Consider the following 24,540-nt stretch of genomic DNA (forward strand, 5'->3'; position numbering starts at 1 on the left):
ATTGTTTTAATTTTTGTCGCTATGCCTTTATAAAGATGTCTGGGAATACAATAGCCAACTGTATATACTTTACACAACAGTTATACCTATTACATGTCGTTGCTGTTAGTAGGCCGATAATAATAATATTTAATTTCTAGCAGCTACTGCACATTCATTGCATACAAATGGGTCATTAGTTATCAGCATTTTTAAACTACACTAAAACATTTAATAGGTTTCACATAAGGACTTTTTGTATATTTACACTTGAATTCTTGTGCCTTTATAAACATATCTAAATACATGTAGGCTATGTAATGTACACAATATCACATGTCTTTGCTAATTGATTACAACAACAAAAAAGCTTCATGTTTAACAGCTAGCCTACTAAAAATAAGCTCTTCACCCAACAAGGACCTTTATTTTCACAAGAATTCTTACCAGGTATAACATTTTAAGTTTGGTCTCTCTGCATTTTTTATGCTTGTGCATATGGACACGTTAATGCAAGTAATTACCACAGCAATGGCAATTATATCTCACTTCTGGCAGCTACTAAAAATAATTATACATCGCATGCACGCTCTTCATTATTACTCTGCACTGTGTCATTGCGCCGAAGCGTTCTTCATTTCTCGCGCTCAGTTCCCAGCATCTCTGTAAACTCCAGCCTGAAGCGGCAGCTATAGACAGTACGAGGCTGCTCTTGTGGGCTGTCTCATGTTTTCTCCGGCCTCTGTCTCTTTAATAAACTCGTGGTTATCTAGTGTAACAAATGTCTCGCTGCCATCATCAAGTCCAGAGGAGGAGGAGGAGGAGTTTTTAATGTTCAGTTTGTTCTATGGATCGATGTTTGCTGCTGGCATCGCCGCGCGCGCGCGCGCGCGTGTGTGTGATATACACTATTTTTTTCAGCCCTTTTCCTACTACGTTTCATACGAGACCGGGAGTCTAAGCGACTGATAGCGTTCGTCCTTCTGGCTTGGGAAACAAAAAAAGAAAAGAAGAAGAAGAGACGGAAAGAAAAGCAAAGCAAGACAATCCGCCATAGATCTGCCTATCTAGGAAGGAGAGATATATTAAAAAAGAGACACCTGATTTCTGGACAGCGTTTCTGAAATACTGGATTGTACGGAACTGAAGTGCATTAGAGAGTCGCTATTGCGTGTGCATGGACTATATCAGAGCGCAATACTGAATTTAACCTGGGCTCAATATCACTGTACGCGAACTAAAGAGAGTTGAACATGCCAAGGAGGAAACAGCAGGCACCCAAAAGGGCTGCGGGTAAGATTCAACTTGACACCTATCATTTCACATTTAACCCGACACGATTATTGCTATTCATCCGCGTTTTAAGATCACAAGCGTTCGGGTTTGTATCTGAATGAACCTCTTTTTTATCTTGTGAAACAGTATGATGAAAGTGATTGCGCTGTCTTAGAAAGAGGATGTGTTTAATATCAGAGAACGATGCTTTGAGACGCTGCATGTGACGCATACGCTTCGGTTCCCGACAAAATCCGGCGAAAGTTTTTAAACTTTCAAGTCCAACGAACTATTTCACGTTTAAATGAAGGTAAACAGGCATGTTTAAAACGTAAACAACGCTCGTTTGACCACATCAAATGAACGGCGTGCTTGAAAATCGCTACGTTTTAGCATCTTAAACGGACCGAGTAGTGAACCTTGTGTAACCTCTGTTACACGCTGCAAAAAATCATGCTCTTAATCAATATTTTTTGTCATGTTTTCCAGTAAAAAAAAAAGTCTATTCTCTAAACAAGACCAGTTTACGTCATATTTCAGTGTGTCTCGTAAAACAAGTATTAAGTATGCCATTTTCAAGTAATTTGTCTCGTTTTAAAGATGTTTGTGTATATATGAGTATATAAATGAAGTGAATTAGAGTTTAGGCAAGGCTCACTTCTTGGCCTATTTGTATTGTTAATTTACTGCTCGTGTCAATGGCTGCTGTTCATATAATGAAGTAAAACTAACCATATTTTCATTTTAAACTAGTGTGATTATATTTATTTACACATTAAATAGTTTTTTGGAGTTCAAAAGGTCAACCTTTAGCCAGATTTTGTTGGGAAACAAAGCTTGGCGCGTTTCTGTAGCTAAATACACAGAGAGGAAATACGGAGTGATTTTGGATAGATGTGCTGCTTTGGATCCGAATATCGGTTGAACTTCCTATGAACCCATAATATCTCATAGACAAACGGACAGACACACAAACTGGGTGAATGCACGCACACACGCGCGTGCGCGCTCGAGAGCACGAAAACTGCCAGAAAAAAAACGTTTGCATTGTTTATTTACGTTTCAGTAACATGATGAAGCGAGCTCTCTTATTTTGCCTTTAACTGTATACCAATGTTGTCAAAACACTTTTCTGTTTCATAGACTATCTCAAAGCCTAGTGAACTACCTAGACAGCATTTTTGAGATCATCACTTATATAATGACCATGATTATGTCTAGACAAGAATAATCAAGAAGCATCTTTAGTTTAATGAATGAAATACACAAATTTTGCTTGCCTTAATTGTTTAACAGTGTTGGCAGTACACTTTCTATCCCAGACTGTGTCAAATCCCAATGATCCCCCTACTTAGCCTTTGCATGTAGCATTCTGAATAATATTCATAAAGCACCTATGGTGTCCAAAAAATGCTGTCTAGGTAGGAAACTTGCTAGGTTTTGAAACACAGCCATAATCGTGTCATGCACAGCAACGCAACTGGCTGTTTACCAGAAGGCTTTTCAGTGAAACATTTTCTTTTTTCCTTTCCCCCTCGGGCTTTCACTTGGCATATGATTGATCACACGTCACGTTGGATTTATTGATAGATTAATTTCTAATAGATGCATTTATCACCAGTTCTTTGTTAGCCTTCCCATGACCTCAGGTGGTGGCTGTTCGGATTATTAAAATGACTTTACGGCATAACTTTGACGATGCTCCCTTAAACAGTTAAGGTTTTTTTTTTTTTCTGGCTTTCCGAAATTGTTTACCTTTAAAAATGTAAGGTTTGAATATTTTGGGAACAGAATGTGCATTTCAATCATTTGTTATCAACGATGCATTTTAAAATGTTCTTTTAAATGTAAATATTTATTTTGACCAAACTAGAAACCCATACGCCACAGTTTAAAGTGACAATCTTTAATTTGATTGTGCTTTTCTAGACAAAGCCCATTGTATTCTTTCGTTTAAGAGAAGTACGCTACAATTACAAGAAGCCAAACATTGCTTTGGAAAGCGCATACGGCGGGTTATTGTTTTTGTGTACGTTGACGCCAGATGCTTCGGACTCTTTATGAGGTGGAAGGATGATCACTCTTTATAATAACAGTAGACAAACCCCACAGATGGTCATCACACTCTGCCAGCAACGGCGGATCTTAAAACCCCCTGAAGACGCTAAGTCCCTTCTTCCTCGTTTCTACTTTGTCTGTCACTTTCCCTCGCGCACACACATTTGTCGCTCCCCCTAAAAGCCCCTTTCCCTCTAACAAAAGGCGGCGCAATTATTGGGTGAACTTTTGCGAAGATTCCTAAGCGATCCCTTTACACGCTCTGGGCCTGCTCGCCTGTAATCTGGTAAATGTGTCAGCCCTATGGAGAAATAAGCCTTCCAGAAGAGTTTCTTCATTGTTGAGGTAATTGTCTCCTCTTTGACAGGCACATTCATCAGTGGCTTAATGGTCAATCAAAAGTTGGCAGGCAGAGTGTTTTCATTCTTTCCTATCCACTACATTAGGAATACTTAATCAAAATGTCTCCCGGTAATGGCTATGAAGAGTTCATGACTGACTGATCTGTTGTCTGCGCAGATAGAAAATTAACAGCTCGGCGCAGGAGAGATGTGGGCCCGCAGATAAACAAATTGTGCATTAATATTTCATCTTCGAGACCTGGGATGTGCTATCAGCGGCAGAATATTCCAGGCCCGTGTTGTCATCTCCCCCCCCCCCCCCCCCCTTCTCCTGACCCCCACCTATATTCTTGAAGGCTTTTTGCAGCTGTAACTCATTTCCCTTGATGACTTTACTGGGGTTACAGAGAGTGACGACAAATTGATTACCTGGCAGAGCAAGAATGGAGCGGCGAGAGAGACGCAAGCTGACAGTCATGTTATAATAATATGTTTAATGATGTGTGGAGGGGTGAACAAGGAGAGGGAGAGGTATTAAAATAAGACCAGAGAAGATGCAAGGAATGAGATTTTTTACCCACGCCCCCCTTTCCATTTTTCGTCTTTTTAAGATGTACTGGGTATAAAATGGCTTTCATTTCGTTATGCGTGCATGGTTATCCTTTTTTTTATTAGCTGTGGAAATATGGCTATTTAGAGTAAAGATGCATCCATGCAGTGTTGCACAGTTAATATTTGTTGTGTTACTTTAGTTAGCAGTCACTGGAAGGTCAGATGTATTGGATTTGCAGTATCAGAATTAGAATGCTAAGGATTATACATTTCGCCGTTATGAAATGAACTGACATGCTTTTCTCTCCAGTGTTATTTTAGTATAATTGATGTATTATATAGTATTGCCTAATTTAAAAAAAACAGTAGCATTTCAGTTGGGAAGTTTGATTCATTTTTGTGAGTCAGTTCAATGAATCGATACTTCGATTCACTCTGACTTCATTTATTGTTTGCGTTACTTAATAAAAAGCATTCACGAAAATCTCTGAATGGGTAGACAAATATCTTTCATTAGTATGTATTTATATATTGGTGCACATAAAAGAAAATGATTCTTAGTGCAGAAAACACTTGATTAGTGAGACTTTTACGGTATGAATCAAGAATTTGGAATGTACTTGGCAACAGTGTTTGTTTAGTGGAAACGATGGTTCCTATGATTGAAAGAAATTACTCTTTTACACCCTTTCAGAACAAATACTAGTCACTTTATCGGCCAGCCCTGTCCAGTGCGCAGAAATATGACCGTACGGGGGTTATTAGTGTGCAGCGCAGTGATATTTCTCACCGGATTATGTTTCTAATCAGTTTTTGAATAGCCCATGCTTCAAACTGCTAGCCCAATTTGTTGTTAACAAGATAAATTGGAGTACAGACAAAGGCATTAAGTGTTGCACTGCCAATAAGTGAGTGACGGGGGCTTCTGGGAATTGGCTAGCTCAAAGTCCTCTTAAGTGGTTCGTTCTGGAAACATCAGCAGTTGCTGCTAGTCTAGTCCAGGTAGAGACGATCTAGCGCTGAATTTGCTAATCATTTTCTTGTCATAGCATGTAAAGCGTTTGTTTGATAATATCATTAACCTCATGAATGGCAGAAAGGAGTGTTCGAGGCCACGCCGCTAACATGTAGCCGTCTTTCCAGTGTTTGCAATGTCTTTGTGTCCCATATCGCACTAATACCCCAGTGTTTGTTTATATGAGTGTAACAGTTAAACCACAGCAACGTTTATCCTGTCTCCGTGGTGGTGATGTCATGATGTTTCCGCCAGCATGCAGGTGGAGCTGGCAGTATCACTTTGTGAGGCTTTGCTCCGGGAGTCAGACAGGGTGGTGCTGCGTCTAGGTGAGAGAGGAGAAGCCTCCCGTGCCCCAGAGCGCTCGGTGCTCTACTCCGCTCCTTAAAAGAGGAAAAAAAAACCTTGCGTCCTGATTGGACCAGAGCACCACGTCGCCTCGTACCCCCGCTGCTGCAACCGCGCGTTCACCTTGCCTTCCCTCCGAGACCTGCGCCAGTTTCCAGGCAAATGACACAATTTGATACGCCAGCGGGACGATCGAGGAGGATAATGTTTTTACGTGATCATCTCGGCAAAAAGCCATTTCTATTGCTTTTTTCTTCATTAAACACAACAATGATGAGGTTACGGAGAGACTTTATTGCTCTCGGGCTAAAACTCATTACTCCTGCCAGACATCCGAGTATAAAAGAAATTACAAAATGGCATTTTGTACCCGCTCTCCGCAGATATAGCATGACTGGGAGATTGAGGTCGAGGGGGAAAGGGAGAGTTGATCTGTGTCAATTTCTCGAGTGAAAGTCAGACAGGGGGGAAAAGGCCTAACGACAACACAAAACGCCTTTTGTGCGCACCGTATTTGATTACCGGCAGGAATTTTGATGGTGTCGCAGTGTAGTTAAAACAGGATGCTGAACGCACCTGACTCTTTCGGGAAAGCGGTTCTTACTCCGCAAAGATTGTGAATGGACTTATTTTGGTAATTGTGGGCTCGCCATATGCTTCCAAAGTTGCTCAAAACAATCAGTGTGGGCTCATGTTACCGTGTCCAGATGGATTTCAGACAGGGTGCTGCGTCCGGGCCAGGATCGGGTTTCACATCTCGCTGTCATATTTACCCCTCTCCTCCGTGATAGGATCCTGTTGATATGAACACAAAGCTTTATTCTGTTTTTAAAGATGTTGTGATCACAAGGGAACCAGACAGGCACAGTGTACCCATTACTTATTACACAAGATACTCATGTTTTCTCTTTGTTTTTTGTCTGCAGAGCCACATAAATATGACTGGTTTAAGGACAGATATATCGGCCGGGCCGATTATTAGGCCTTTTTGAGAATATTGACCACACCTGCTTGGCTGAAAAACACAGATGTGCTAGATATCCTTGTATTAGCTCCAAAATCGGTTTTTGGTCAACTTTAAATATACATTTTATTTATTTAATTAGTTATATAAATAAAATGATCTACTATTAATTAATTATTATTATTATTTTAATTTATGGACTCTAGTAACAAATGCTGTACAAGGCCTTTTGCTTAATTTTTTGACCTGTTTTTAATCAGCTGGTAAATTAAAATCACAGTGGAACATGTACAGTATTTTGGATCATATATTTTGAACTATGTATATATAGATAAAGATATTTATTATTTTTAATAGTAGTTTTCAGTATATATAATATATTAATATATTTTTATAATAATAATATATTTTTCAAAATATAAATATAATATATATAAACATATATAATATCTATTTATTTTAGTCCTGAACTGATTATATTAGATAAAATAAATACTTAAAATATAGCCATTTAAACATAAATTGTTATCATTGTTTTATTGAAAATAGATGCAGATAATATCACACAGAAATACGCTCAGTGCATTTGTTGCTCTGTGTACCGAGCCTGTCTAACCATGTTTGATTACGTTATTTTCCGTCTCGTGAGACGTGTCTGTAACTCGACCTCTTGTTGCTCGTGTTCCTGTGAGAATCCTTGTTTCTTCTCTGGCCTCCCTACAGTTCGTGAGAAGATGGGAAAAAACTGTACCTTAAAACAGACGGAAACTTCATTAATCTAAAAATTGTCCACTGTGTACCTGCTTTGCTTCCAATCAAGTGCTTAATGAGTCTCAATTAAGATATATTATGCAAATTAACCCCGGCCTGCTACAGTCTATGGGGCAGGAGCTATGACAATATTTTGCTAATGGCACAATCTGTACCAATTAGAAAGGAAAACTTGCACAAGATCAAGATTAGTGTGGGGCCTGAGGTCCTACAGGAAAAATGAAAAGTGTTTAACATCCTAAAATATATATTTTTATCATTTTTATAGAATTTTTTATATAACATGTATTTTTATTAGTTTTTGTTTTTTTTATCATAAAATCCTAACCTAGACGGCACATCATTTATTAACCAAACATTTGCTGCAGAGGTTTTAATACTATATTTATATATATATATATTTCATAGATGTATTATAGATTTTATAGCCACAAATAACAGCCTTGCAAATTATCTCTAATTGGATGTATTTTCCATATTTACCAACTATGTGTCATCTTATTTTTACAAGCACTATATCAAATTTTAATTTCACATTATTATTAAACGTTAGCCTTGACTTAGAGGCGTTTGAAAGGAATATTTAATTAAAGCATCTGTGGAAATCAAATTGATTAATGCATGCAATAAATGGATAGCTACAATACTCGCACAGATAAGAGTGCACCCGTTTGAAATCTTAAAGGCGTCCGTCTCCTCACTACTTCGCTGGCGAGTGTCCAAACAGCACCGAGTCATAAACCTCAGGCCTTTTTTTGTGTCTTCATTTAACATGGCCGCTGATGGCTTCCCGACAGCTTTATAGCTGACAAGTTTCATGGCACGTCATGCCATGCAATTACACGGGAACTAATTTGATGAATCAACTCGATATTCCCGAGTCCTGGCTGGCCTTTCAGTCCATTTTCTACCTAGAGGTCAGTGGAAGCGCAGAGTTTCAGCGGCGTGTGGCTGTAATGACTGCTCGTACGAATCGGGAAGTTTTTATAGACAAAGATCAGGAGAGCGTGAGCATGATACGATATGCAAACACAATTGTTATTCATACTTATGTTGGAGGACCATTTTAGAGTAGATCGTTTGCATATTTTTGCATGTTTTAGAGTATTTTAGAGTCAATCATTTACATATTTGTGCTCTTTAGTGAACATAACAAATAACAACAGTTAAGTGAATTTCTCCAAGTGCTAGGTGCTTGTTTCTCACTTTTTAATCACAGGAGGACAGAATTGTGTGTCCAAAGGCTGGTTAATTGTAGCCAATTTTAAGACTGTAAACCGTTGTTCATCCCAATGCCACGTATGACTGTTTTGCAAACTAATTAAATTGCCAAATTGTAACGATGACGTCTCACATATTTTAGCTCTCTGATTGGAATCGCAAAGACACAGGTTTTGATGGAGCGAGTCTGCCATAATAAAATGTCTTGTTTGTGTCCTTGCAGAGCTCTGAGTAGATGCCCGCACGAGCCGCGCCGTGCCGTTCTTCTGAAACTAACAGCTTAATTGAAACTCATTAAACAGCACTGACAGCTTAGGTGTCCTTGCAGGATATAGAATAATTCAGTTGTACTTACAACTTGATTAAGAGAACCGGATGAACATATTAATGGTTGGAGGCGTTTTGCTGGTACAGGATTTAACAATGCAGCAGTGTGTGGATTTTTTATTTTTTTTGGCCGATGGTGAATGTTTAAACGAAGTGTGCCATATTAAAATATCAACGTTTTTTAAAATTATACTACCATTCAGAATTTGGAGTTGGTACAAGTGTTTTTGAACAGAGGCTCTTATTCAAGGTTGCTTTTATTTGATCAAAATACAATAAAAACTGTAAAAATATTTTTACAATCTAAAATAACTGTTCTATATGAATATATTGTAATATGTAATTTATTTTTGCGATAAAAATCGGAATTTTCAGCATCAGTACTCCACTCTTCAGTGTCACATGATCCTTCAGAAATCATTCAAATATGCTGACTGATAAGTTCAATGTTGAAAACAGTTTAATATTTAAAAAATAATACTCAATATTTTTATTTAGGATTCTTGGACGTTCAAGAGATACGCAGGTGTGCATACACGACCAAAATAAAAGACGCGCTGTGTAAATTAGATCGACAAACTGCAATACTGTATAAGATTTCTATTCGAACTGAAACCATAAATCTGGGCTATCCTATTTATATTTAATACTATTTAATACTTTTATTAAATATTATCCCACTTTATTATTTTATTTAAATATAAAATTAAATAAATAAAGTGCAATGACATTATTATCACTATTATTATTTTGTTTATAGTTATATTTAATTGGTCACACTATGTGCAATGTGAGGACCAGACCAAATTTCCAGGTGCTCTTATGAGAACCAGGCTGAAAAACCTATGTGCACCCCTGAATATAATATTATATACAATATAAATTCTATAGCTGGTGAATGGTATTTCACCACATATCCAGCAATTACAGCTGCATTTATAGAAAGAAATGTCATCTATATTTTTTTGGGAACTAGGTATGTGTGCAAATGCACAGGCCTTGTCGGTTAGATAATGACAAACGATTCAGTGACACAGTGACAAAAGATTCAATACTTGACATGAGCCTGAAAAAAACACACATCCCGCATCGTCTCTGCTGGAAATGAACGGCAATAGGAATTTGCCAAGAACTGATGGCCCCTGTAATGAGTGTATGACTAATATTGCAATTTAGCAAAAGAAAATAAATGTGAGCAAACCAGTGAAATTATGCAGCATTACACTCCGCTGTGAAGAAGAACTCTCTCCGCTAAAGATCCCAGCAAATGTAATTTCTCCTATTAATTGCTGCGCCCTCTTGAAACATTTTCCAACTTTGTGAAAGCCTCGATCATTTTCGCGAGGGTGAGAGGAATGAGTGTGATGGAGCTCCTTTTATCTTATTTTACAAGACTTCAAGTCAAATAGAAAGTTGAACTTCATGTGATTAGAAACTTGCTGAGGCTCACAGTTCTTTCACTCGGTGCAAACATGTTAATCGACATTATAAACATGAACTTTTCTGCTGCAATTCACACCTTTTTTACATTTAAAGGAATAGTTCACTCAAAAAATGGAAATCCTTTTATTATTTATTCTCCCAAGTCTGTATTTTCTTTTTTCAGTAGGAGACAAAACTGAGAATTTTTGAGAAATCGTCACACAGCACTTTTCCATACAACGACATTTCATAACAACAATGTCCGTCAAGCTCTGAAAACTCAATAAAACCGTGTTTTTAGACTGTATTCTAAATCTTATGAAGCTTTATGATCATTTTTGAGAGGAACAGACTGATACGTCATTTAATTTAATCAGTCTGGTCAAATTAACTGAGTTTATGTAAGATTCTGGCAAAGAACAAACATTCTTCCATTAATGTTAATAGAACATTAAGTTAAAGTTGTCTGGTCATTAATAAAAAGGTTCAAAGAAACTTCTAAAGTAAAAAAAAAAAAAAATCAAGTAAAAAAAATAAAATAATAATTACTCTTAAAGTAAAAAAAAAGTTATAAAAATGTTTGCAAACTGATAAAATGGTAAAAAGTTCATTTTTAGAACTGTACGGTATGAACGTTCAGAGAACTTTCTGAAATAAAGTTAAATAACTTAATGGAAACATTCTTAGAACATATTTCTGTTAGGTGGGTCTGTGGCAAACTGACAAAAATAATAATCAACGGGCAATTATTATAGAATTCTCCTTTTATGTCCAATGAAAAACAATGATTTTGCACTGTATTCTAAGTCTTAAGAAGCTTTACAATAACTTTGTGTGAGGCACAGGCTGAAGTATGTCATTTAATTTCATCTAGTCATATGAACTAAGTTTATGGTGCTTTTATATCCTTGACAGACAGACATACAATAATAATAACAATAATGTATTTGTATCAAAAAGATCTGTGTAAAGATTCAGAATTTCTCCTTTAGTTCCATGAGAAAAAAAGTAATGTGGGTTTGGAACAACATGAGGGTCAATAAATACCAATAAAAACTTTGTTTTTGCGGTGAACTGTCCCTTTAAACCTTGCCTGTGTTTTAAAGTGTAAAAATTCCATTCCCTAAATTAATTCTATCACGGCACGCCAAATCCACCGTATTATTGACATTACGAGTACATTTCCCCTTTGGCATGACTGAATTATACACAAGCAGCTAATATTAACATTCAGATTCTCCCATAAAACTTTACGTGGCGCCCGTCGACCAAACAGCAAATCAAATCCATGCGCATCTGCTGGTATCTGTCAATACGCGCATTCCTGCAACATTTCGGCAGGCACGACGCACCCCATTTTGTAAATCTGAAAGGGGGGATTTCCTCAAAGAAGGGATTTATAGCTTCATGCCGGCTTCACATGATTGATAGCACACAGTGGAGCCTTTGTACAGGAAGACGCATGCCTCACTGTGGGCCAACTGCATCTGTCTGAAACAAAACATGATGCCAGGCCTTCCTGAACGCTCTGTCTTGAGTCATCGTGAGAAGGTTCCAGTAACCTCCTTGTGGGTGTAGTGTGAAGTCACTCGCTGGATGTGAAAGTCGCTGCTATCGGGATGTGAATGGAGAAATGCAGATGAGCTGCTCAGACCTCTGACTGGTAGCTCTCGTGGGGATCTGAACTCTGTTTCCTTTGATTCACTGAGATTTGACTCATGTTTTGACTCACGAGTGGTTTATACATCCTGTGATTTGCTTGTTTTTGTACCTGTGTGGAAATGTTGGTGTTTCCAGTCACTAGATTGTAGGGGTGTAAAACAGTTCGGGAACTTGAGCATGAGTAGATGACTTGCTTTTTAAGTTCATACTTTAGTTTGGATTAAATATAATAATTTTATTTTTATTTATCCTATTTTAGAGTCAACATCAAATGTTGACTTTAAAACACATTACCTTCCATAATGGGTCATTTTTGCTTTTTTGAAACACTTTTTTCATATACTAAATTTATAGTCTTGGAATGAAAGGGGTTTTGGGTGGGATTGTATTAAATAATAATAATTATAATTGTTGTTGTTTTATTTTATTGTTTACTTTTTGTTATTTTGAAATAATATGCACATTAATCATGCACAAAAAGCCAGAAAATGATAAATAATGATTAGGATTTTTAAAAAAATATTTATTATTATTATTTAATATATAATATTATTTAATTTAATTTTTATCTTATTTTATTTTTAGTAGGATAAATTATTATAATTGTTTTCGTATTTGATATTAGTATTTATTATATAATATGATGTAGTATTATTTAATTTAATTAATTTTTTAAATCTTATTTTTTATTTTTTTCTAATAATGTGGATGGATGAATCATGCACAAAAAAAATGTATATATATATGATGACTTGACCCAATTAGCCTTAGTAAAAAAAAAAAAAAAAAAGTCATCTGGACTTTAAGTATTAAAATATTTTTGCATTCATATATTTAATCAGTTTCAGTTGCCTCTGAAATGACCTTCCTTTTCTGACATCATGAAGATTGAAAAAATATCAACCAATAATATTGTTCTATTTTTCAAATCTTTATTTTCAAAACCAAAAGTTCCACCTTGCATCATTTCCAATTAACATTCTATTTTTATTGGAAACATTTTGCATTATGAGAAAGTGTTTCGAGTGCCATTTCACGTTGACTTTAAATGTTTAAAAACTCCCTGAACCATAATTCTGGCCGACATATTTTAGATGTTATTACTGGTAGCAGTAAATTTGAGGCTTTCAAGAGGTCAAAAAGGAACCCGCTTCAACTCGTAGCCGATCGAATCAGCATATAAATTACGAACGGATGCAGATCCATTTCTCCGCTCATCCCTGGAATCCCAGAAACCTTCCTTAAATGTGCTCATCTCCTTCCCCAGTGGTGTTTCACCTCTGTGTTTGGAGAGGTCTCACATCTGTCTCTCTGCCCTTCAGTCGGCTCACTCGACTTTCCCCTCCGAGGCGCACTGTTTAAAGATGTGCAGCTGCCTCACCAAGAGCCAGGATGGCCACCGTGGAGGCCTGTAGTTAGTCCGTCAGTGGCTGGCTTTGCTTGAGTGGATCCATGTGCGGCTGAGGTCCTCGCTGGGATAAGCGCTTTAATACCTGCCATTACGCTGCCAGAGGGAGTCATTAGGAGCCAGCGGATCTTGTTGCAGATCACAGTCAAATGAACTCCGGCCCTCATTTTGGCTCGGACCACTCCCATCAGAGCTGCAATGAGACCCAGTGACCCTCGAGAGCCCGCCTCTGCTCTCCATACGCACACTTTTGTTTTTTGTCGTCGCTTCTCTGTTACTGTAGGCGTGTAATTTGTTAGTCGTGATTTATGATTTCGGAATTTTTTTTTGTCGTGCATTTTGGAAATTTATTGGAGTGTCTGAATGGGAAGCTCAATAGTCTTTTGGTTGAAATTGCTCCCATTTGTCATGATAGTGACACTTTAAGTTTGTTTTAATTTCTTCTTCAGTGTCAGTTTCTCAGACTGGATTTTCACATCCAGGAAGTTTTGTAGCGTACTGATTTGCGGTTGCTAGATCTATCTGTCTATCTGTCTGTCTGTCCGTCTGTCCGTCTGTCTGTCTGCTTGTCTGTCTGTCTGTCATTCTGTCTGTCTGTCTGTCATTCTGTCTGCTTGTCTGTCTGTCTGTCATTCTGTCTGTCTGTCTGTCTGTCATTCTGTCTGCTTGTCTGTCTGTCTGTCATTCTGTCTGTCATTCTGTCTGTCTGTCTGTCTGTCTGTCCGTCTGTCCGTCTGTCTGCTTGTCTGTCTGTCTGTCTGACTGTCTGTCTGTCTGTCTGTCTGTCTGTCTGTCTGTCTGTCCGTCTGTCATTCTGTCTGTCTGCTTGTCTGTCTGTCTGTCCGTCTGTCATTCTGTCTGTCTGCTTGTCTGTCTGTCATTCTGTCGTTTTATCCATTGTTTTATCGCCGTATCTATTGTTCTATCTATCGTTCCATTATTCTGTTGTTCTCTTTTTTTACCGTTAAATTGTTCTATATTTTATATCTATTCCATCACTATAGGCACTTTGATTTTGTAGTTGAAAATTAGTTTTATAAATTTAATTTCTTATAAATTCACAGATTGAAAAATATATATTTTTAGAAATTTAAGTTATTACTTTCAATACTTAGCATTTGCATTTATTTTAGTAATTTTTTATAGTTATTTTACTTAGGTTTTGGTTTTTGTTCTAATCATACTAAGATGGATGATGGCGATCTGTGTCTTAACAGCAAAAGGGCTAAAACGTGAATCTTGACACCTCCTTGACATTGATATGGTGTCCGCAGGCCTTGTTGACTACGATCCTCCCGTCTCATTGGTCAACAGCACCCAGCAGGCGGGTGTAGAGGTCAGACGCCTCTAGATGTGTAACACCAGGCCCATCTGAACGCATTACTGTACAGTACAGCATCAGTACCATACACATTATAGCAGAGAGCTCCTCTGTGATCGTGTGTGATTTTATTTTACATAGTCGGTGGAAATGTACTGCATTGTGTTTTTGCCTGCATGAGCGGCACGCTCCCGTGAGCTGGCACACACCAGAGAATCGCAGAAATGTGGGCTATTTTAGAGAGGGACTTCCTGGTGATCGTACAGATACACACAACCATGTGCCAACCTGCTAGCAGATGGCATGAGAATGACGTCGCCTTCGTGGTCTACTTATACTACATCCATTTCCTGTCTGAGGCTTGAAGCTGATGTAACCAGACCAGAGATCTGATTAATTGAGTTTTCAAAGAATTTTTATAACGTCGCAGATGTTCACATGCACGTAACACATGTGAACCACAAATAAATATTGTGCAAAACTACTCGTTTAAAATAGACTAGTCTGTTGATAGTATTTATTGTATTAAATGTCTAAATATTTAAATAAACTTGAAAAAAAGAACAATGAACAAATATGTACAATGAACAATTTATGTATTTAGAAGAACAAAAAATTTAACCAAATAAAGTGAAGAACAAAAATGTTTGCACTCATTTAAAGCTTTAATTTAGATATTCATGAAGCTTATATATTTTGTTGTATTCTTCTTTCTTTGCAGCAATTTTTTTGTATTTTTAATAAATTAGTAGTTATTGCAAAACGAGTATGAGGAATTGGTTAAATACTGATGCATATCCCTATAAAAAAATATAAGAACATTACTATACTATACTAATATTTTCACTATTAATATTTTGAATATATTTTGTTTGTATATTTTTTATTTTAGTAATTGTCTTGTCTGTCATTTTTATTAGCTTTTTTATAGCTTTAATTTTAATTTGTATTATTTTATATTATTTAAGTTTGAGTAATTTTAGTACTTTAACTTGAATGTATATACTATATGCTACTATACTATAATACTATACAATTATTATTACCATTAATATTTTGAATATATTTTTAATTTTTAGATTTTCAGTTTTCATTTAAATTTTAGTTTATTTTTTTACGTTAGTAATTATTCTTATGTATTTTTATATAGCTTTATTTTGGGTTTAATTTTAAATTTGTATTATTTTACTTAATTTAAAATTTCGTAATTTTATTACTTGAACTTGAACTTATTTCAGTTAGGTGTCAATGCAACATGTTTAATTTGGGTTTTCAATGTTCTTTAAGTGTACAATTTTTTTTCCAGCATTCTCAATTACCAAAACAATTCCATCTTTTTTCTTCAAATTTTTATTATTTAAAATAAAATAAAATGTTAAAATAAATAAAAAATAAATATAAAATTATGTAATTATATTAAAATATATTAGAATATTTATAAATATAGGTACATACATATTATATATATTTAAACATTATATATTTTATATATAAAAAATTAATTTGTTGTTTGATTTGTCAATCATTTTGAACCATGCATTAAAAGTATCAGATTTTATGCAGCAATTAGCTGTACCTAGTGACTTTATTAAACACTAAATCATGCCGTTGAGCTCTGTATGGCTTTGATTCACTGCAGATTGTTCTCGGAGTGCTTGTGTAACGTTTGACCCTCCGCTGGCCCCCGTGGCCCAGTTTTGCAAAGGCCCATGGGAGCTTCCTGAAGCCCTGATTCAGGTCTCATTGCTTCCTGTCTATTTTGCGTAAGCTGATCAATCACGGAGACGAATGTGTCTGTCACCGCACACGTGGCCGCCGCCGCACCTGCTCGATACCCCCGCGCTGAAACACTGCCATCTTAGTGGCTCTTGACAGATGTTCCCCACTTCAAAACGTGTCTGCGCGTGTGCGCGTCTCCCGCTTGTGAGGGGGCAGTTAACCATACGCTTCTTCGAGAGGATATGTTTGGGTATTTAATTGAATTAATTACATGATATTAATCAAATGAATAGCATATATGAAGATCTTCTTGCATCTGTCGCTCCACAGGCCTCATTTTTTGAGCGATTTCTTTGTGCGTTCGCTCGTGTTTTCTCCTCACCGGCTGTATGTGGCTGGGTAGCACACGGAGGCATGAGGTAGCACACGGTGTCCAGATCCCTCCATCAGGGACCTCATCAGCCTCTGAATTTCCTTCCCCTCTTGCCTCAGGCCATCCATATTCATTTCCTGTACTGATTTAGGCCCAATGAAGAAAGAAAGCTGGCTTCTCTTTCTTCCCCCCACCGGTCCTCCCGCCTGCCGCCCTGCGTGGCAACACACTGTAATTGCATTGGATTAGTATGATAGTGTACACAGCCTGGGTCAAATACCTATTTGAGAGATCACGGCGCTATAGCGTTCATGCAATTCTTTGTTTACTCGCTGTGCCTTCATTCAAACTTGCATGCAGTTTTTGGCTGTGAGACAAAATAAGAACATAAATTATGGTCGCTTTGTTGATTGGAACAAAGAAAAACATTGATTGTGTTATAAAAGCCACAACAATAAAAGTGAATTGAATTGTTTGTTTACAATATATCAAACTGCTCATGCATATTTCTAAACAAATGGTGCTGTAAAATGCAATAAATAAATAGATTGAGTTTGAGATTGGCACAAAAATGAATTGTATCATAAATAGTACAAATTAAAATGTTTAACATTTTAGGAAATACAAAAAGAAACGATGACAAAAGGACAAACGAAAGCAAAATTTGGACTTTTCCAATTTTTTGTTACCTCACATTTATTATGTAAAAAAACTGCATTTTCTAAATAAAAGTTGAAAATGGAATAAATGCATTAATAAAGGTTAATTGTGTTTATTGACACAAGAAAAGACATTGTGCCATATTACGTAAAGCAGAACGACAAATTACAGCTTAATCAACAGTTAACTTTAACATTATTAAATATACACTCAAAAACTGGTTATGTCATATTACATTGTTGATTGTACAATATTTTTTTTTTCAAAACAAATATAGTAAATGCATAAAAAAGCTTAGTTTGTTTGACAAAAAAAACTATGAAAGGCACAAGTACAAACGACAACTAAATGTTGACTTTTTACATTTTTATAATAGAATAAAAGCATAATTTTCTAAACATTGCTGCAAAATGGGCATAAATGCATAAATAAAGGTCAATTATGTGTATTTACACAAGAAAACAATATTGAATTGTATTATTATGTTAACTTGTAATCATGATTTAATGTTACAACAACTGAACACACACATATGAATGCCATTAGTCAACAAATATTGTTGTAAAATGGAGTAAATGCATAAAAAGAAAGCTTAGTTTAACACGAAAAAAATAAATTGTATCATATTGTGAAAACCAAAAGGTTGAATGTTGACTTGGCAAGTTAGCTTAATTTAAAAGTATTTTTAAAGTTTTTTGTTTATGCCAACCAGATTTTAATTGTAGAATACACTGTAAAAAATGATGTTGTCTTAACTTAATAATTTTAAGGTAACGGGTTTCCTCCATTTTTTTAAGTAAATAATAATTTTAAAAAAAAGGTTAAGTGACAATTGACAATTCACTTAACTTATACGTTTTTTATTATTAATTACTTAAAAAAAATTGAGGAAACCCATTGCCTTAACATTATTAAGATAAGTCAACTTGTCACTTTTTACAGTCATAAGAAGCCTTTTTATGAAATATTGTGTGTCATCAAGCAGCACGCAGACTCAACAAGTTTCACAAAAGTAAAATATTTTATTGTGTTTGGGGCAAATATCTGCACTCCTTGAATGCCGAATTTGGGGGCTGTAGCTAACTGCTGTAATCACTGTAAAAAAAAACAAAAAATGTTTCATCTTAAAATAAGTTGCTACCCCCGCTGACTTCAAATTTTTAGTTTAGTCAACTAAAATATTCCAGTTGTCCCTTAAATTAACACTGAGTATCTTAAAATTTCAAGTTGACTAAACTAAACATTTTAAGTCAGCAGGGGAACAAATTATTTTAAGTTGAAACAACGTTTAGAAACGTAGCTTTATACACAAATAAATGCATAACGGTTGAATTTGTGTTTTGACACAAGAAAAAGTATTAAATTGTTAATGTTAAACACTTAAATGTGTTGTTTATGCCATAATCTCATAGATCAGAAGATAACAAAAATTATTTTCTAAACAAATATTGTTTTGAAAGTAAATAAATGCTTAAAAGTAAGCTCAGTTTATTTGCCACGAAAAAAAAAAAATATTATAGTAAAAAAGCACAAACAACAGCTAAATGTTTAAAAAACAGTTGTTGATCAGAAGAAATATGTACGGTCAGTCCTAAAAGTTAAAATATTTTCATATTATGTAAAGCAGGAGTACAAAATACCAAGCTATTTAAAGTTACCTCACAATTTAGTTGTTGACACAGCATCACACTGGCAATCGGTGGACAAAAAGTGTCTATTTATAATACTTCTTTCAGTAGCTGGTTTAAAAAGAGCGATGTACATGTTGTATTACTATGTAGATTTTTGTGACAGATCCGTCTTTGATGTGTGCTTTTCTGGTGTCTGTCATCTCAAACAAAGAGGTGATGAGCCGCGCCATTGTCGGACGGGATGATATCGTTACATTAGCCACACACACGAGAATCAAACCCCATGATTACGCTGGTGGGTGTAGCTTTTTGTTCTTCCAGGGGGGAGGAAATTGACGGTAATAAAAAAGAAGTCAGATGACTTAACGCTGTAATTACTGGCCTGTTTTCGTGATCCCGTATTCTATTTAAAAGCTAAGTCTCAAATGGCTGCTACTTACCAGTTAAGATTAATCCCACCATTAAACCTTTGGTGTTCGGAGAATGCAGACTCTCTCGAAAAAGGTCTGCCGGTGAGATGTTGTAAGTGTAGATGTACATTAGACTCTGTAAATCTTTTGGCTGCGTTCGACATCACACGCACACACACACACACACACTCGGATAAAGTCACCTAAGGCTCAGATCATGAGTGCTAGGAATGTTCTACCGCCCACAGGCACATTGAACAGACAGATACTGCGGTTTGCAAACAGCCCACATTGATCATTATTCATGAAAGACAGTCATATGAAAGTTCTGCCTTATTTCTCTGTGTATAGAGACGGACGGCCCGCATAAAAGATGCAGTCAGACGCGCACACATGACCCTAAATGTCGCAGAACGGCCGCGTGTGTTTATGTGGGTGGATGGCTTTCACGCATGTGCGCCTGTTTGTTTGTTTGCCTGCTGAAATTACAGCCTGACGCTTGTCTTTGAATACAAATGCGAATGTGTGCTGAGTGCGTATTTGTTTTTATGGGCATTTGAGTCCGTATGTTTACATGCTATAATGATTAAGTCCGTAATGAGGTGCGTTCGGTGCACCGTTTGCCGGAATTCGGCGGGCCTGTGAGTAATTGACCCGTTTTGATAAACGCCTCTGAATGACACCGGCATAATTCACCCTAAAAGTTTGCACTGTCACCAGGATGAGCTAACTGACTCGCGCAAATATATGGGTGCAATTTTCGAAATAGGTTTATGGCAATCCTTGGGAGAGGAGGGCGAGATAGTGATATTACTGACTTTATTACTCTAGCCGAACATCATTCGGCACCTTGCCCTTTTTGTACCTCCGTTTCTCTCTCTATTCCTGCTGTCAAGTAAGGCTAGGGCTTTGTAGTATCGGATAACCTGTTTTCAGGTCGTGGAGCTTGATGAATTGCGTTAAACGCAGGCCTCGGCAATAAGGGTCCGGCTGGCAGTTCGCATTTTTACATGCCCTGCTGACATTTGCACTGGCCCTGAGGGAGAAACGACAAGTTTAGATATTGTGTAGCAGCATATTTTTAAATTAGGTGTCAGGAGCAATACATATTTTTATTAAACATTAAGATTTCTATACAAGTGGAATGTACAACAGAACACTTGCATTTGTTATCATCACTATATGTTAGTTAACATGGATGGAAAATACTTCGGAAGCATTAATTAATCTTACTTAATGTTAATTCCAACTTTTATTAATACCAATTTTGAGATACCACTATAGTTAATTTTTTTTTTTATCATATTTTATTTTTAAAGTAATTTTGTTGTGTATTTTAGTCATTATTATTTGTCATATATTTTTATTTGTGTATGTGACTATATAGTTTTAATTCAATGTAGTTATTTTAGTACATCTACTTAAAATAAATGAAAATAAGAAATGTTGGCAACTAGCTCCTGAATAATTAGCTAACTAGGGCCCGGTTTCACAGACAGGGCTTAGACTAAACCAGGATTAGGCCATAGTTCAATTAGGATATTTAAGTCATTTTTATAAACGTGCCTTAGAAAACAACATTACTGGTGTGCGTCTTGAGACAAAACAAAGGCACTGATATATTGTAAGATCAGTCAGTGCAAGTTTCTTTCAGTTGAAACAGCTCAGATTTACATTTTAGTCTAGGACTAGGTTTAAGCCTCGTCTGTGAAACCGAGGGTAAGTTTATAATTTTTTATTCCCATTAAGGTTTATTTAATTTCATTTTTTTAATAACTTTTTTATGGTTTAAATTTTAGATTTTAGTTTTAGTTAACCGTAATAATAAAAAAAAACATTGAAATTCATATCTGTAAATATTATTTAATGGACACCGTTAACATGAATAACAAAAATGTCATTTTTATGAACTTTAACTCAGATTCATAAATACGGTAACAAATGCATTGCTTATGGTTAGTGAATTTAAAAAGACAAATTACAACAAATACATATTTTATTATCAAAATGTAAAATTTAATATTTTTAAATGGTTAAAAATTAACAATACTTAATAAATCAAATGAATTAAAAATCAGTTAATATTAAATCAGATGTGGAATAAATGTATTGACTCACAAGGAAAAAATAAATTGCATTTACTGTTAAATGTTTGACCAGGTTGTTGACTTTTGAGTTTATTCCTGTGTTTTTTCTTATTTGCATTATGTCTTGTTGTTTTTTTCAGTGTCTCACTCCATGAACACTGCATTTTTTAAGACATCTGAGCAATTAAAACCTTTTTTAAGGCAAACAATTCTGACAGCCGGCCTGAACCTCACTCACACTGACCTTATCTGGCTATTTTTTATTGTCGAGGCCTGTAAATGTTATTAGTCACATTTGGTGTGGCTCAATATTGCTGTTATATCATCTATTTTTAGTGTTGTTTTCACAAATTGCTACGTCTCTCTGGTATTTCCAGCAGAAAGCTTGATGCACAGCATATTTTCATCAACCGTCATGACAGTCTAGGCTTTTGTTACATTAGGATAATTAGACATTTTCGGTATAAGTATCATTATTATCAGCTTTTTACACAAATTAAGTGCAATTATGTTTTCTATTTGAACTTTTCTCTGTTGTGTTTGTTTTTGGGGTTGTCTGTCAGACCTGTCCTGGATCAGGTTGGTAACCCTTACACAAAAACATACGGGCCGGTCTATACGGTCACAATATACAGGGTCTCTATAATGCGTGCCTTTAAATAGATGCGGACAAAAGAATCACTGTTGCAATGCCATCCAGCTCGGATCCCACAAAACCTTGGACCACTCCCTTCTTGGCTCCCAGTGAATACTTCCCTTTAGCGGCGTGATCGGCGTCGACTGAAAAAGTTCCTTATTCTGCACGGCTGAAGGCTTGTGGGCTGGGAATGGGCTCTGCTGACTGGCAGCAATCAATCATAAAGCAGGAACGGGCTAATGAAGAAGACCATAGTTTATTAAAGGGCTTGTGGGGAAGATATTACTGCAGGTCCTGGATTTAGCTGAGGATACACACACAGGCGGTTACTGTAAAGTACAGAGGTGTTTACCTAACACTGCCATCCATTATGTGATCCGCTCGTGAATATGACCCATTTATAAAGGCACATTCACCGTGCGCCATAGAAAAAGGACAGTAGTGGATAAATAGGGTCCGAGGTGACATTCACGCAGTGGTGAAATGCAATAGCCAACAGGTTTTAGGATTAGCTTTGCAACGTTGGCCTGAATTACAGCTGGTTTGATTGATTTCCGTTCGCTAAACCCGTGACGAGCATTGTCTACAACACAAACAGACCAGATTTTTGTTGCTGTAAGTGCAGGTGAAACAAAGCTCAAATAAATAATACTTAATTAATTAAAAATTGTATTATAATTTTAAATAGCGTAAAAAAATTATCAACTTATTACAAACTTATCAGTAGCTTTGTTTATTTATTTATAATTTAGCTTTTATTAATCAAGGATGCTTTAAACTGGTCAAAAGTGACAGTAAAGATATTTACATTACAGATGAAAAAGCTCAAATACTGTACAAATATTAATAAAAAAACATGGTTAAAATTAGTTTTAAGAGTGTAAGAAAATAAATTAATATATAAAATAAATAAATACATAAATATATTTAAGAGAATTAATCATTTATATATGTGTTTGTTATATACTTATTTTATTTATGTATTTTTGTTTTTATAAAAATTTATAACATACTTTTATTCATCAAGGATGCTTTAAACTGACCAAAAGTGAAAGTAAATATATTTACATTGTTACAGAAAATGTACACAGTTTTGCAGTATCACAGTCTACAAAAATATTAAGCAGCACGACTGTTTTCAGCATTAATAATAATAATCAGAAGGCAAATCAGTATATTAGAATGATTTCTGAAGACTGGAGTAATGATGCTGAAAATTCAGCTTTGATCACAGGAATAAATTACATTTTAAAATATATTCACATAGAAAGCAGTTATTTTAAATAGTAATAATATTTCACAATATTACTGTTTTTACTGTATTTTTATCAAATAAATGCAGCCTTGGTGAGACATCTTTTAAAACATTTTTTATAGAATTTGCCGACCCCCAACTGTGTGTAGATAATATATATTTACTAGGGCCGGGACTCGATTAAAAAAATTAATCTAATTAATTAGAGGCTTTGTAATTAATTAATCGAAATTAATCGCATTTTAATCGCATATAAATATTTGACCTGAGAACGGTGAGAAGTAAGTTTTTTTATATGGATTTTTAAATTTCCCATCCACAGGGCCAACCAAAGCGGTCTCATCAGCTTCTTTGTCCATGTTCACTGTGGTTTGTTTTTGGCTGTTTCTCAATATACGTTCTTCAGCGATCTTGCGTCCTTGTGTTCTCGTTCTACGTCATCATTAACCGTCGAAGTTCAGTTCCAATTCTCAGGAACGCAAGTACAGAGGATGCATGAAAGTGCCCGGATATGTTCTTGAAACTGAGGATGCATCGAGTGCAGACTTGAGAGAATCGAGCCGTTAGAAATCCCAGAAAACGCTGTGGGCGGCGGTGTACGGAAGCCTGTAAGCTTTAAAGTCGCTCTCACAAATACTTAACGGCTCTTCAAGTTGAAAGTAAACATTTATCGTTTTGTTTTGGTTAATTTTAATAAAGTTATAAGACCCGGAGAAAGTCTGCATTTTTATTGGCATATTAAAATGAATCTTAACAATAAAACATATAACGCTGTAAAATAAAACAATACAATTATATGAAAGTAATATCTATAATAGTATGAAATGTTTTAATAAGTTATGACATTTTGTAATATTTATTGTTCATTGGCCGTTTCTTATGCTGAGACTATGCGGCCAGTTAAGCAGGAATGCAGTAAGTTACAAGCAGTTTTGTGGTGCTTGGAATTCTTTATAATTAATTTAAAAACAAATATTGCCACATTGATGGCTCAAGAAGGTGTAACTGTTCAAATAACATTGTTTCATTGTAAAATAAAAATAATTATTTTTATATATTCAAGTGTAATATTTCTGTAAAGGCTAGGGACAGAAAAATGGACAT

The 24,540-nt window shown here is 35.7% G+C and overlaps 1 protein-coding gene across 1 annotated transcript in view; it reads left to right on the top strand.

The window, feature by feature from the left end:
- The first annotated feature begins 656 nt into the window (after positions 1 to 656).
- LOC306860803 (teashirt homolog 2-like) overlaps positions 657 to 24,540 on the top strand; it is a 56,588-nt gene continuing 32,704 nt past the window's right edge. Inside the window, exon 1 of the mRNA XM_079402737.1 lies at positions 657 to 1,272. Coding sequence (XP_079258863.1) covers positions 1,233 to 1,272 — 40 coding nt within the window. The 5' untranslated portion in view covers positions 657 to 1,232. The remainder of the gene's footprint in view (positions 1,273 to 24,540) is intronic.

Source organism: Barbus barbus, assembly GCF_936440315.1.
Source record: "Barbus barbus genome assembly, chromosome: 41".
In the NCBI taxonomy this organism is placed as follows: domain Eukaryota; kingdom Metazoa; phylum Chordata; class Actinopteri; order Cypriniformes; family Cyprinidae; genus Barbus; species Barbus barbus.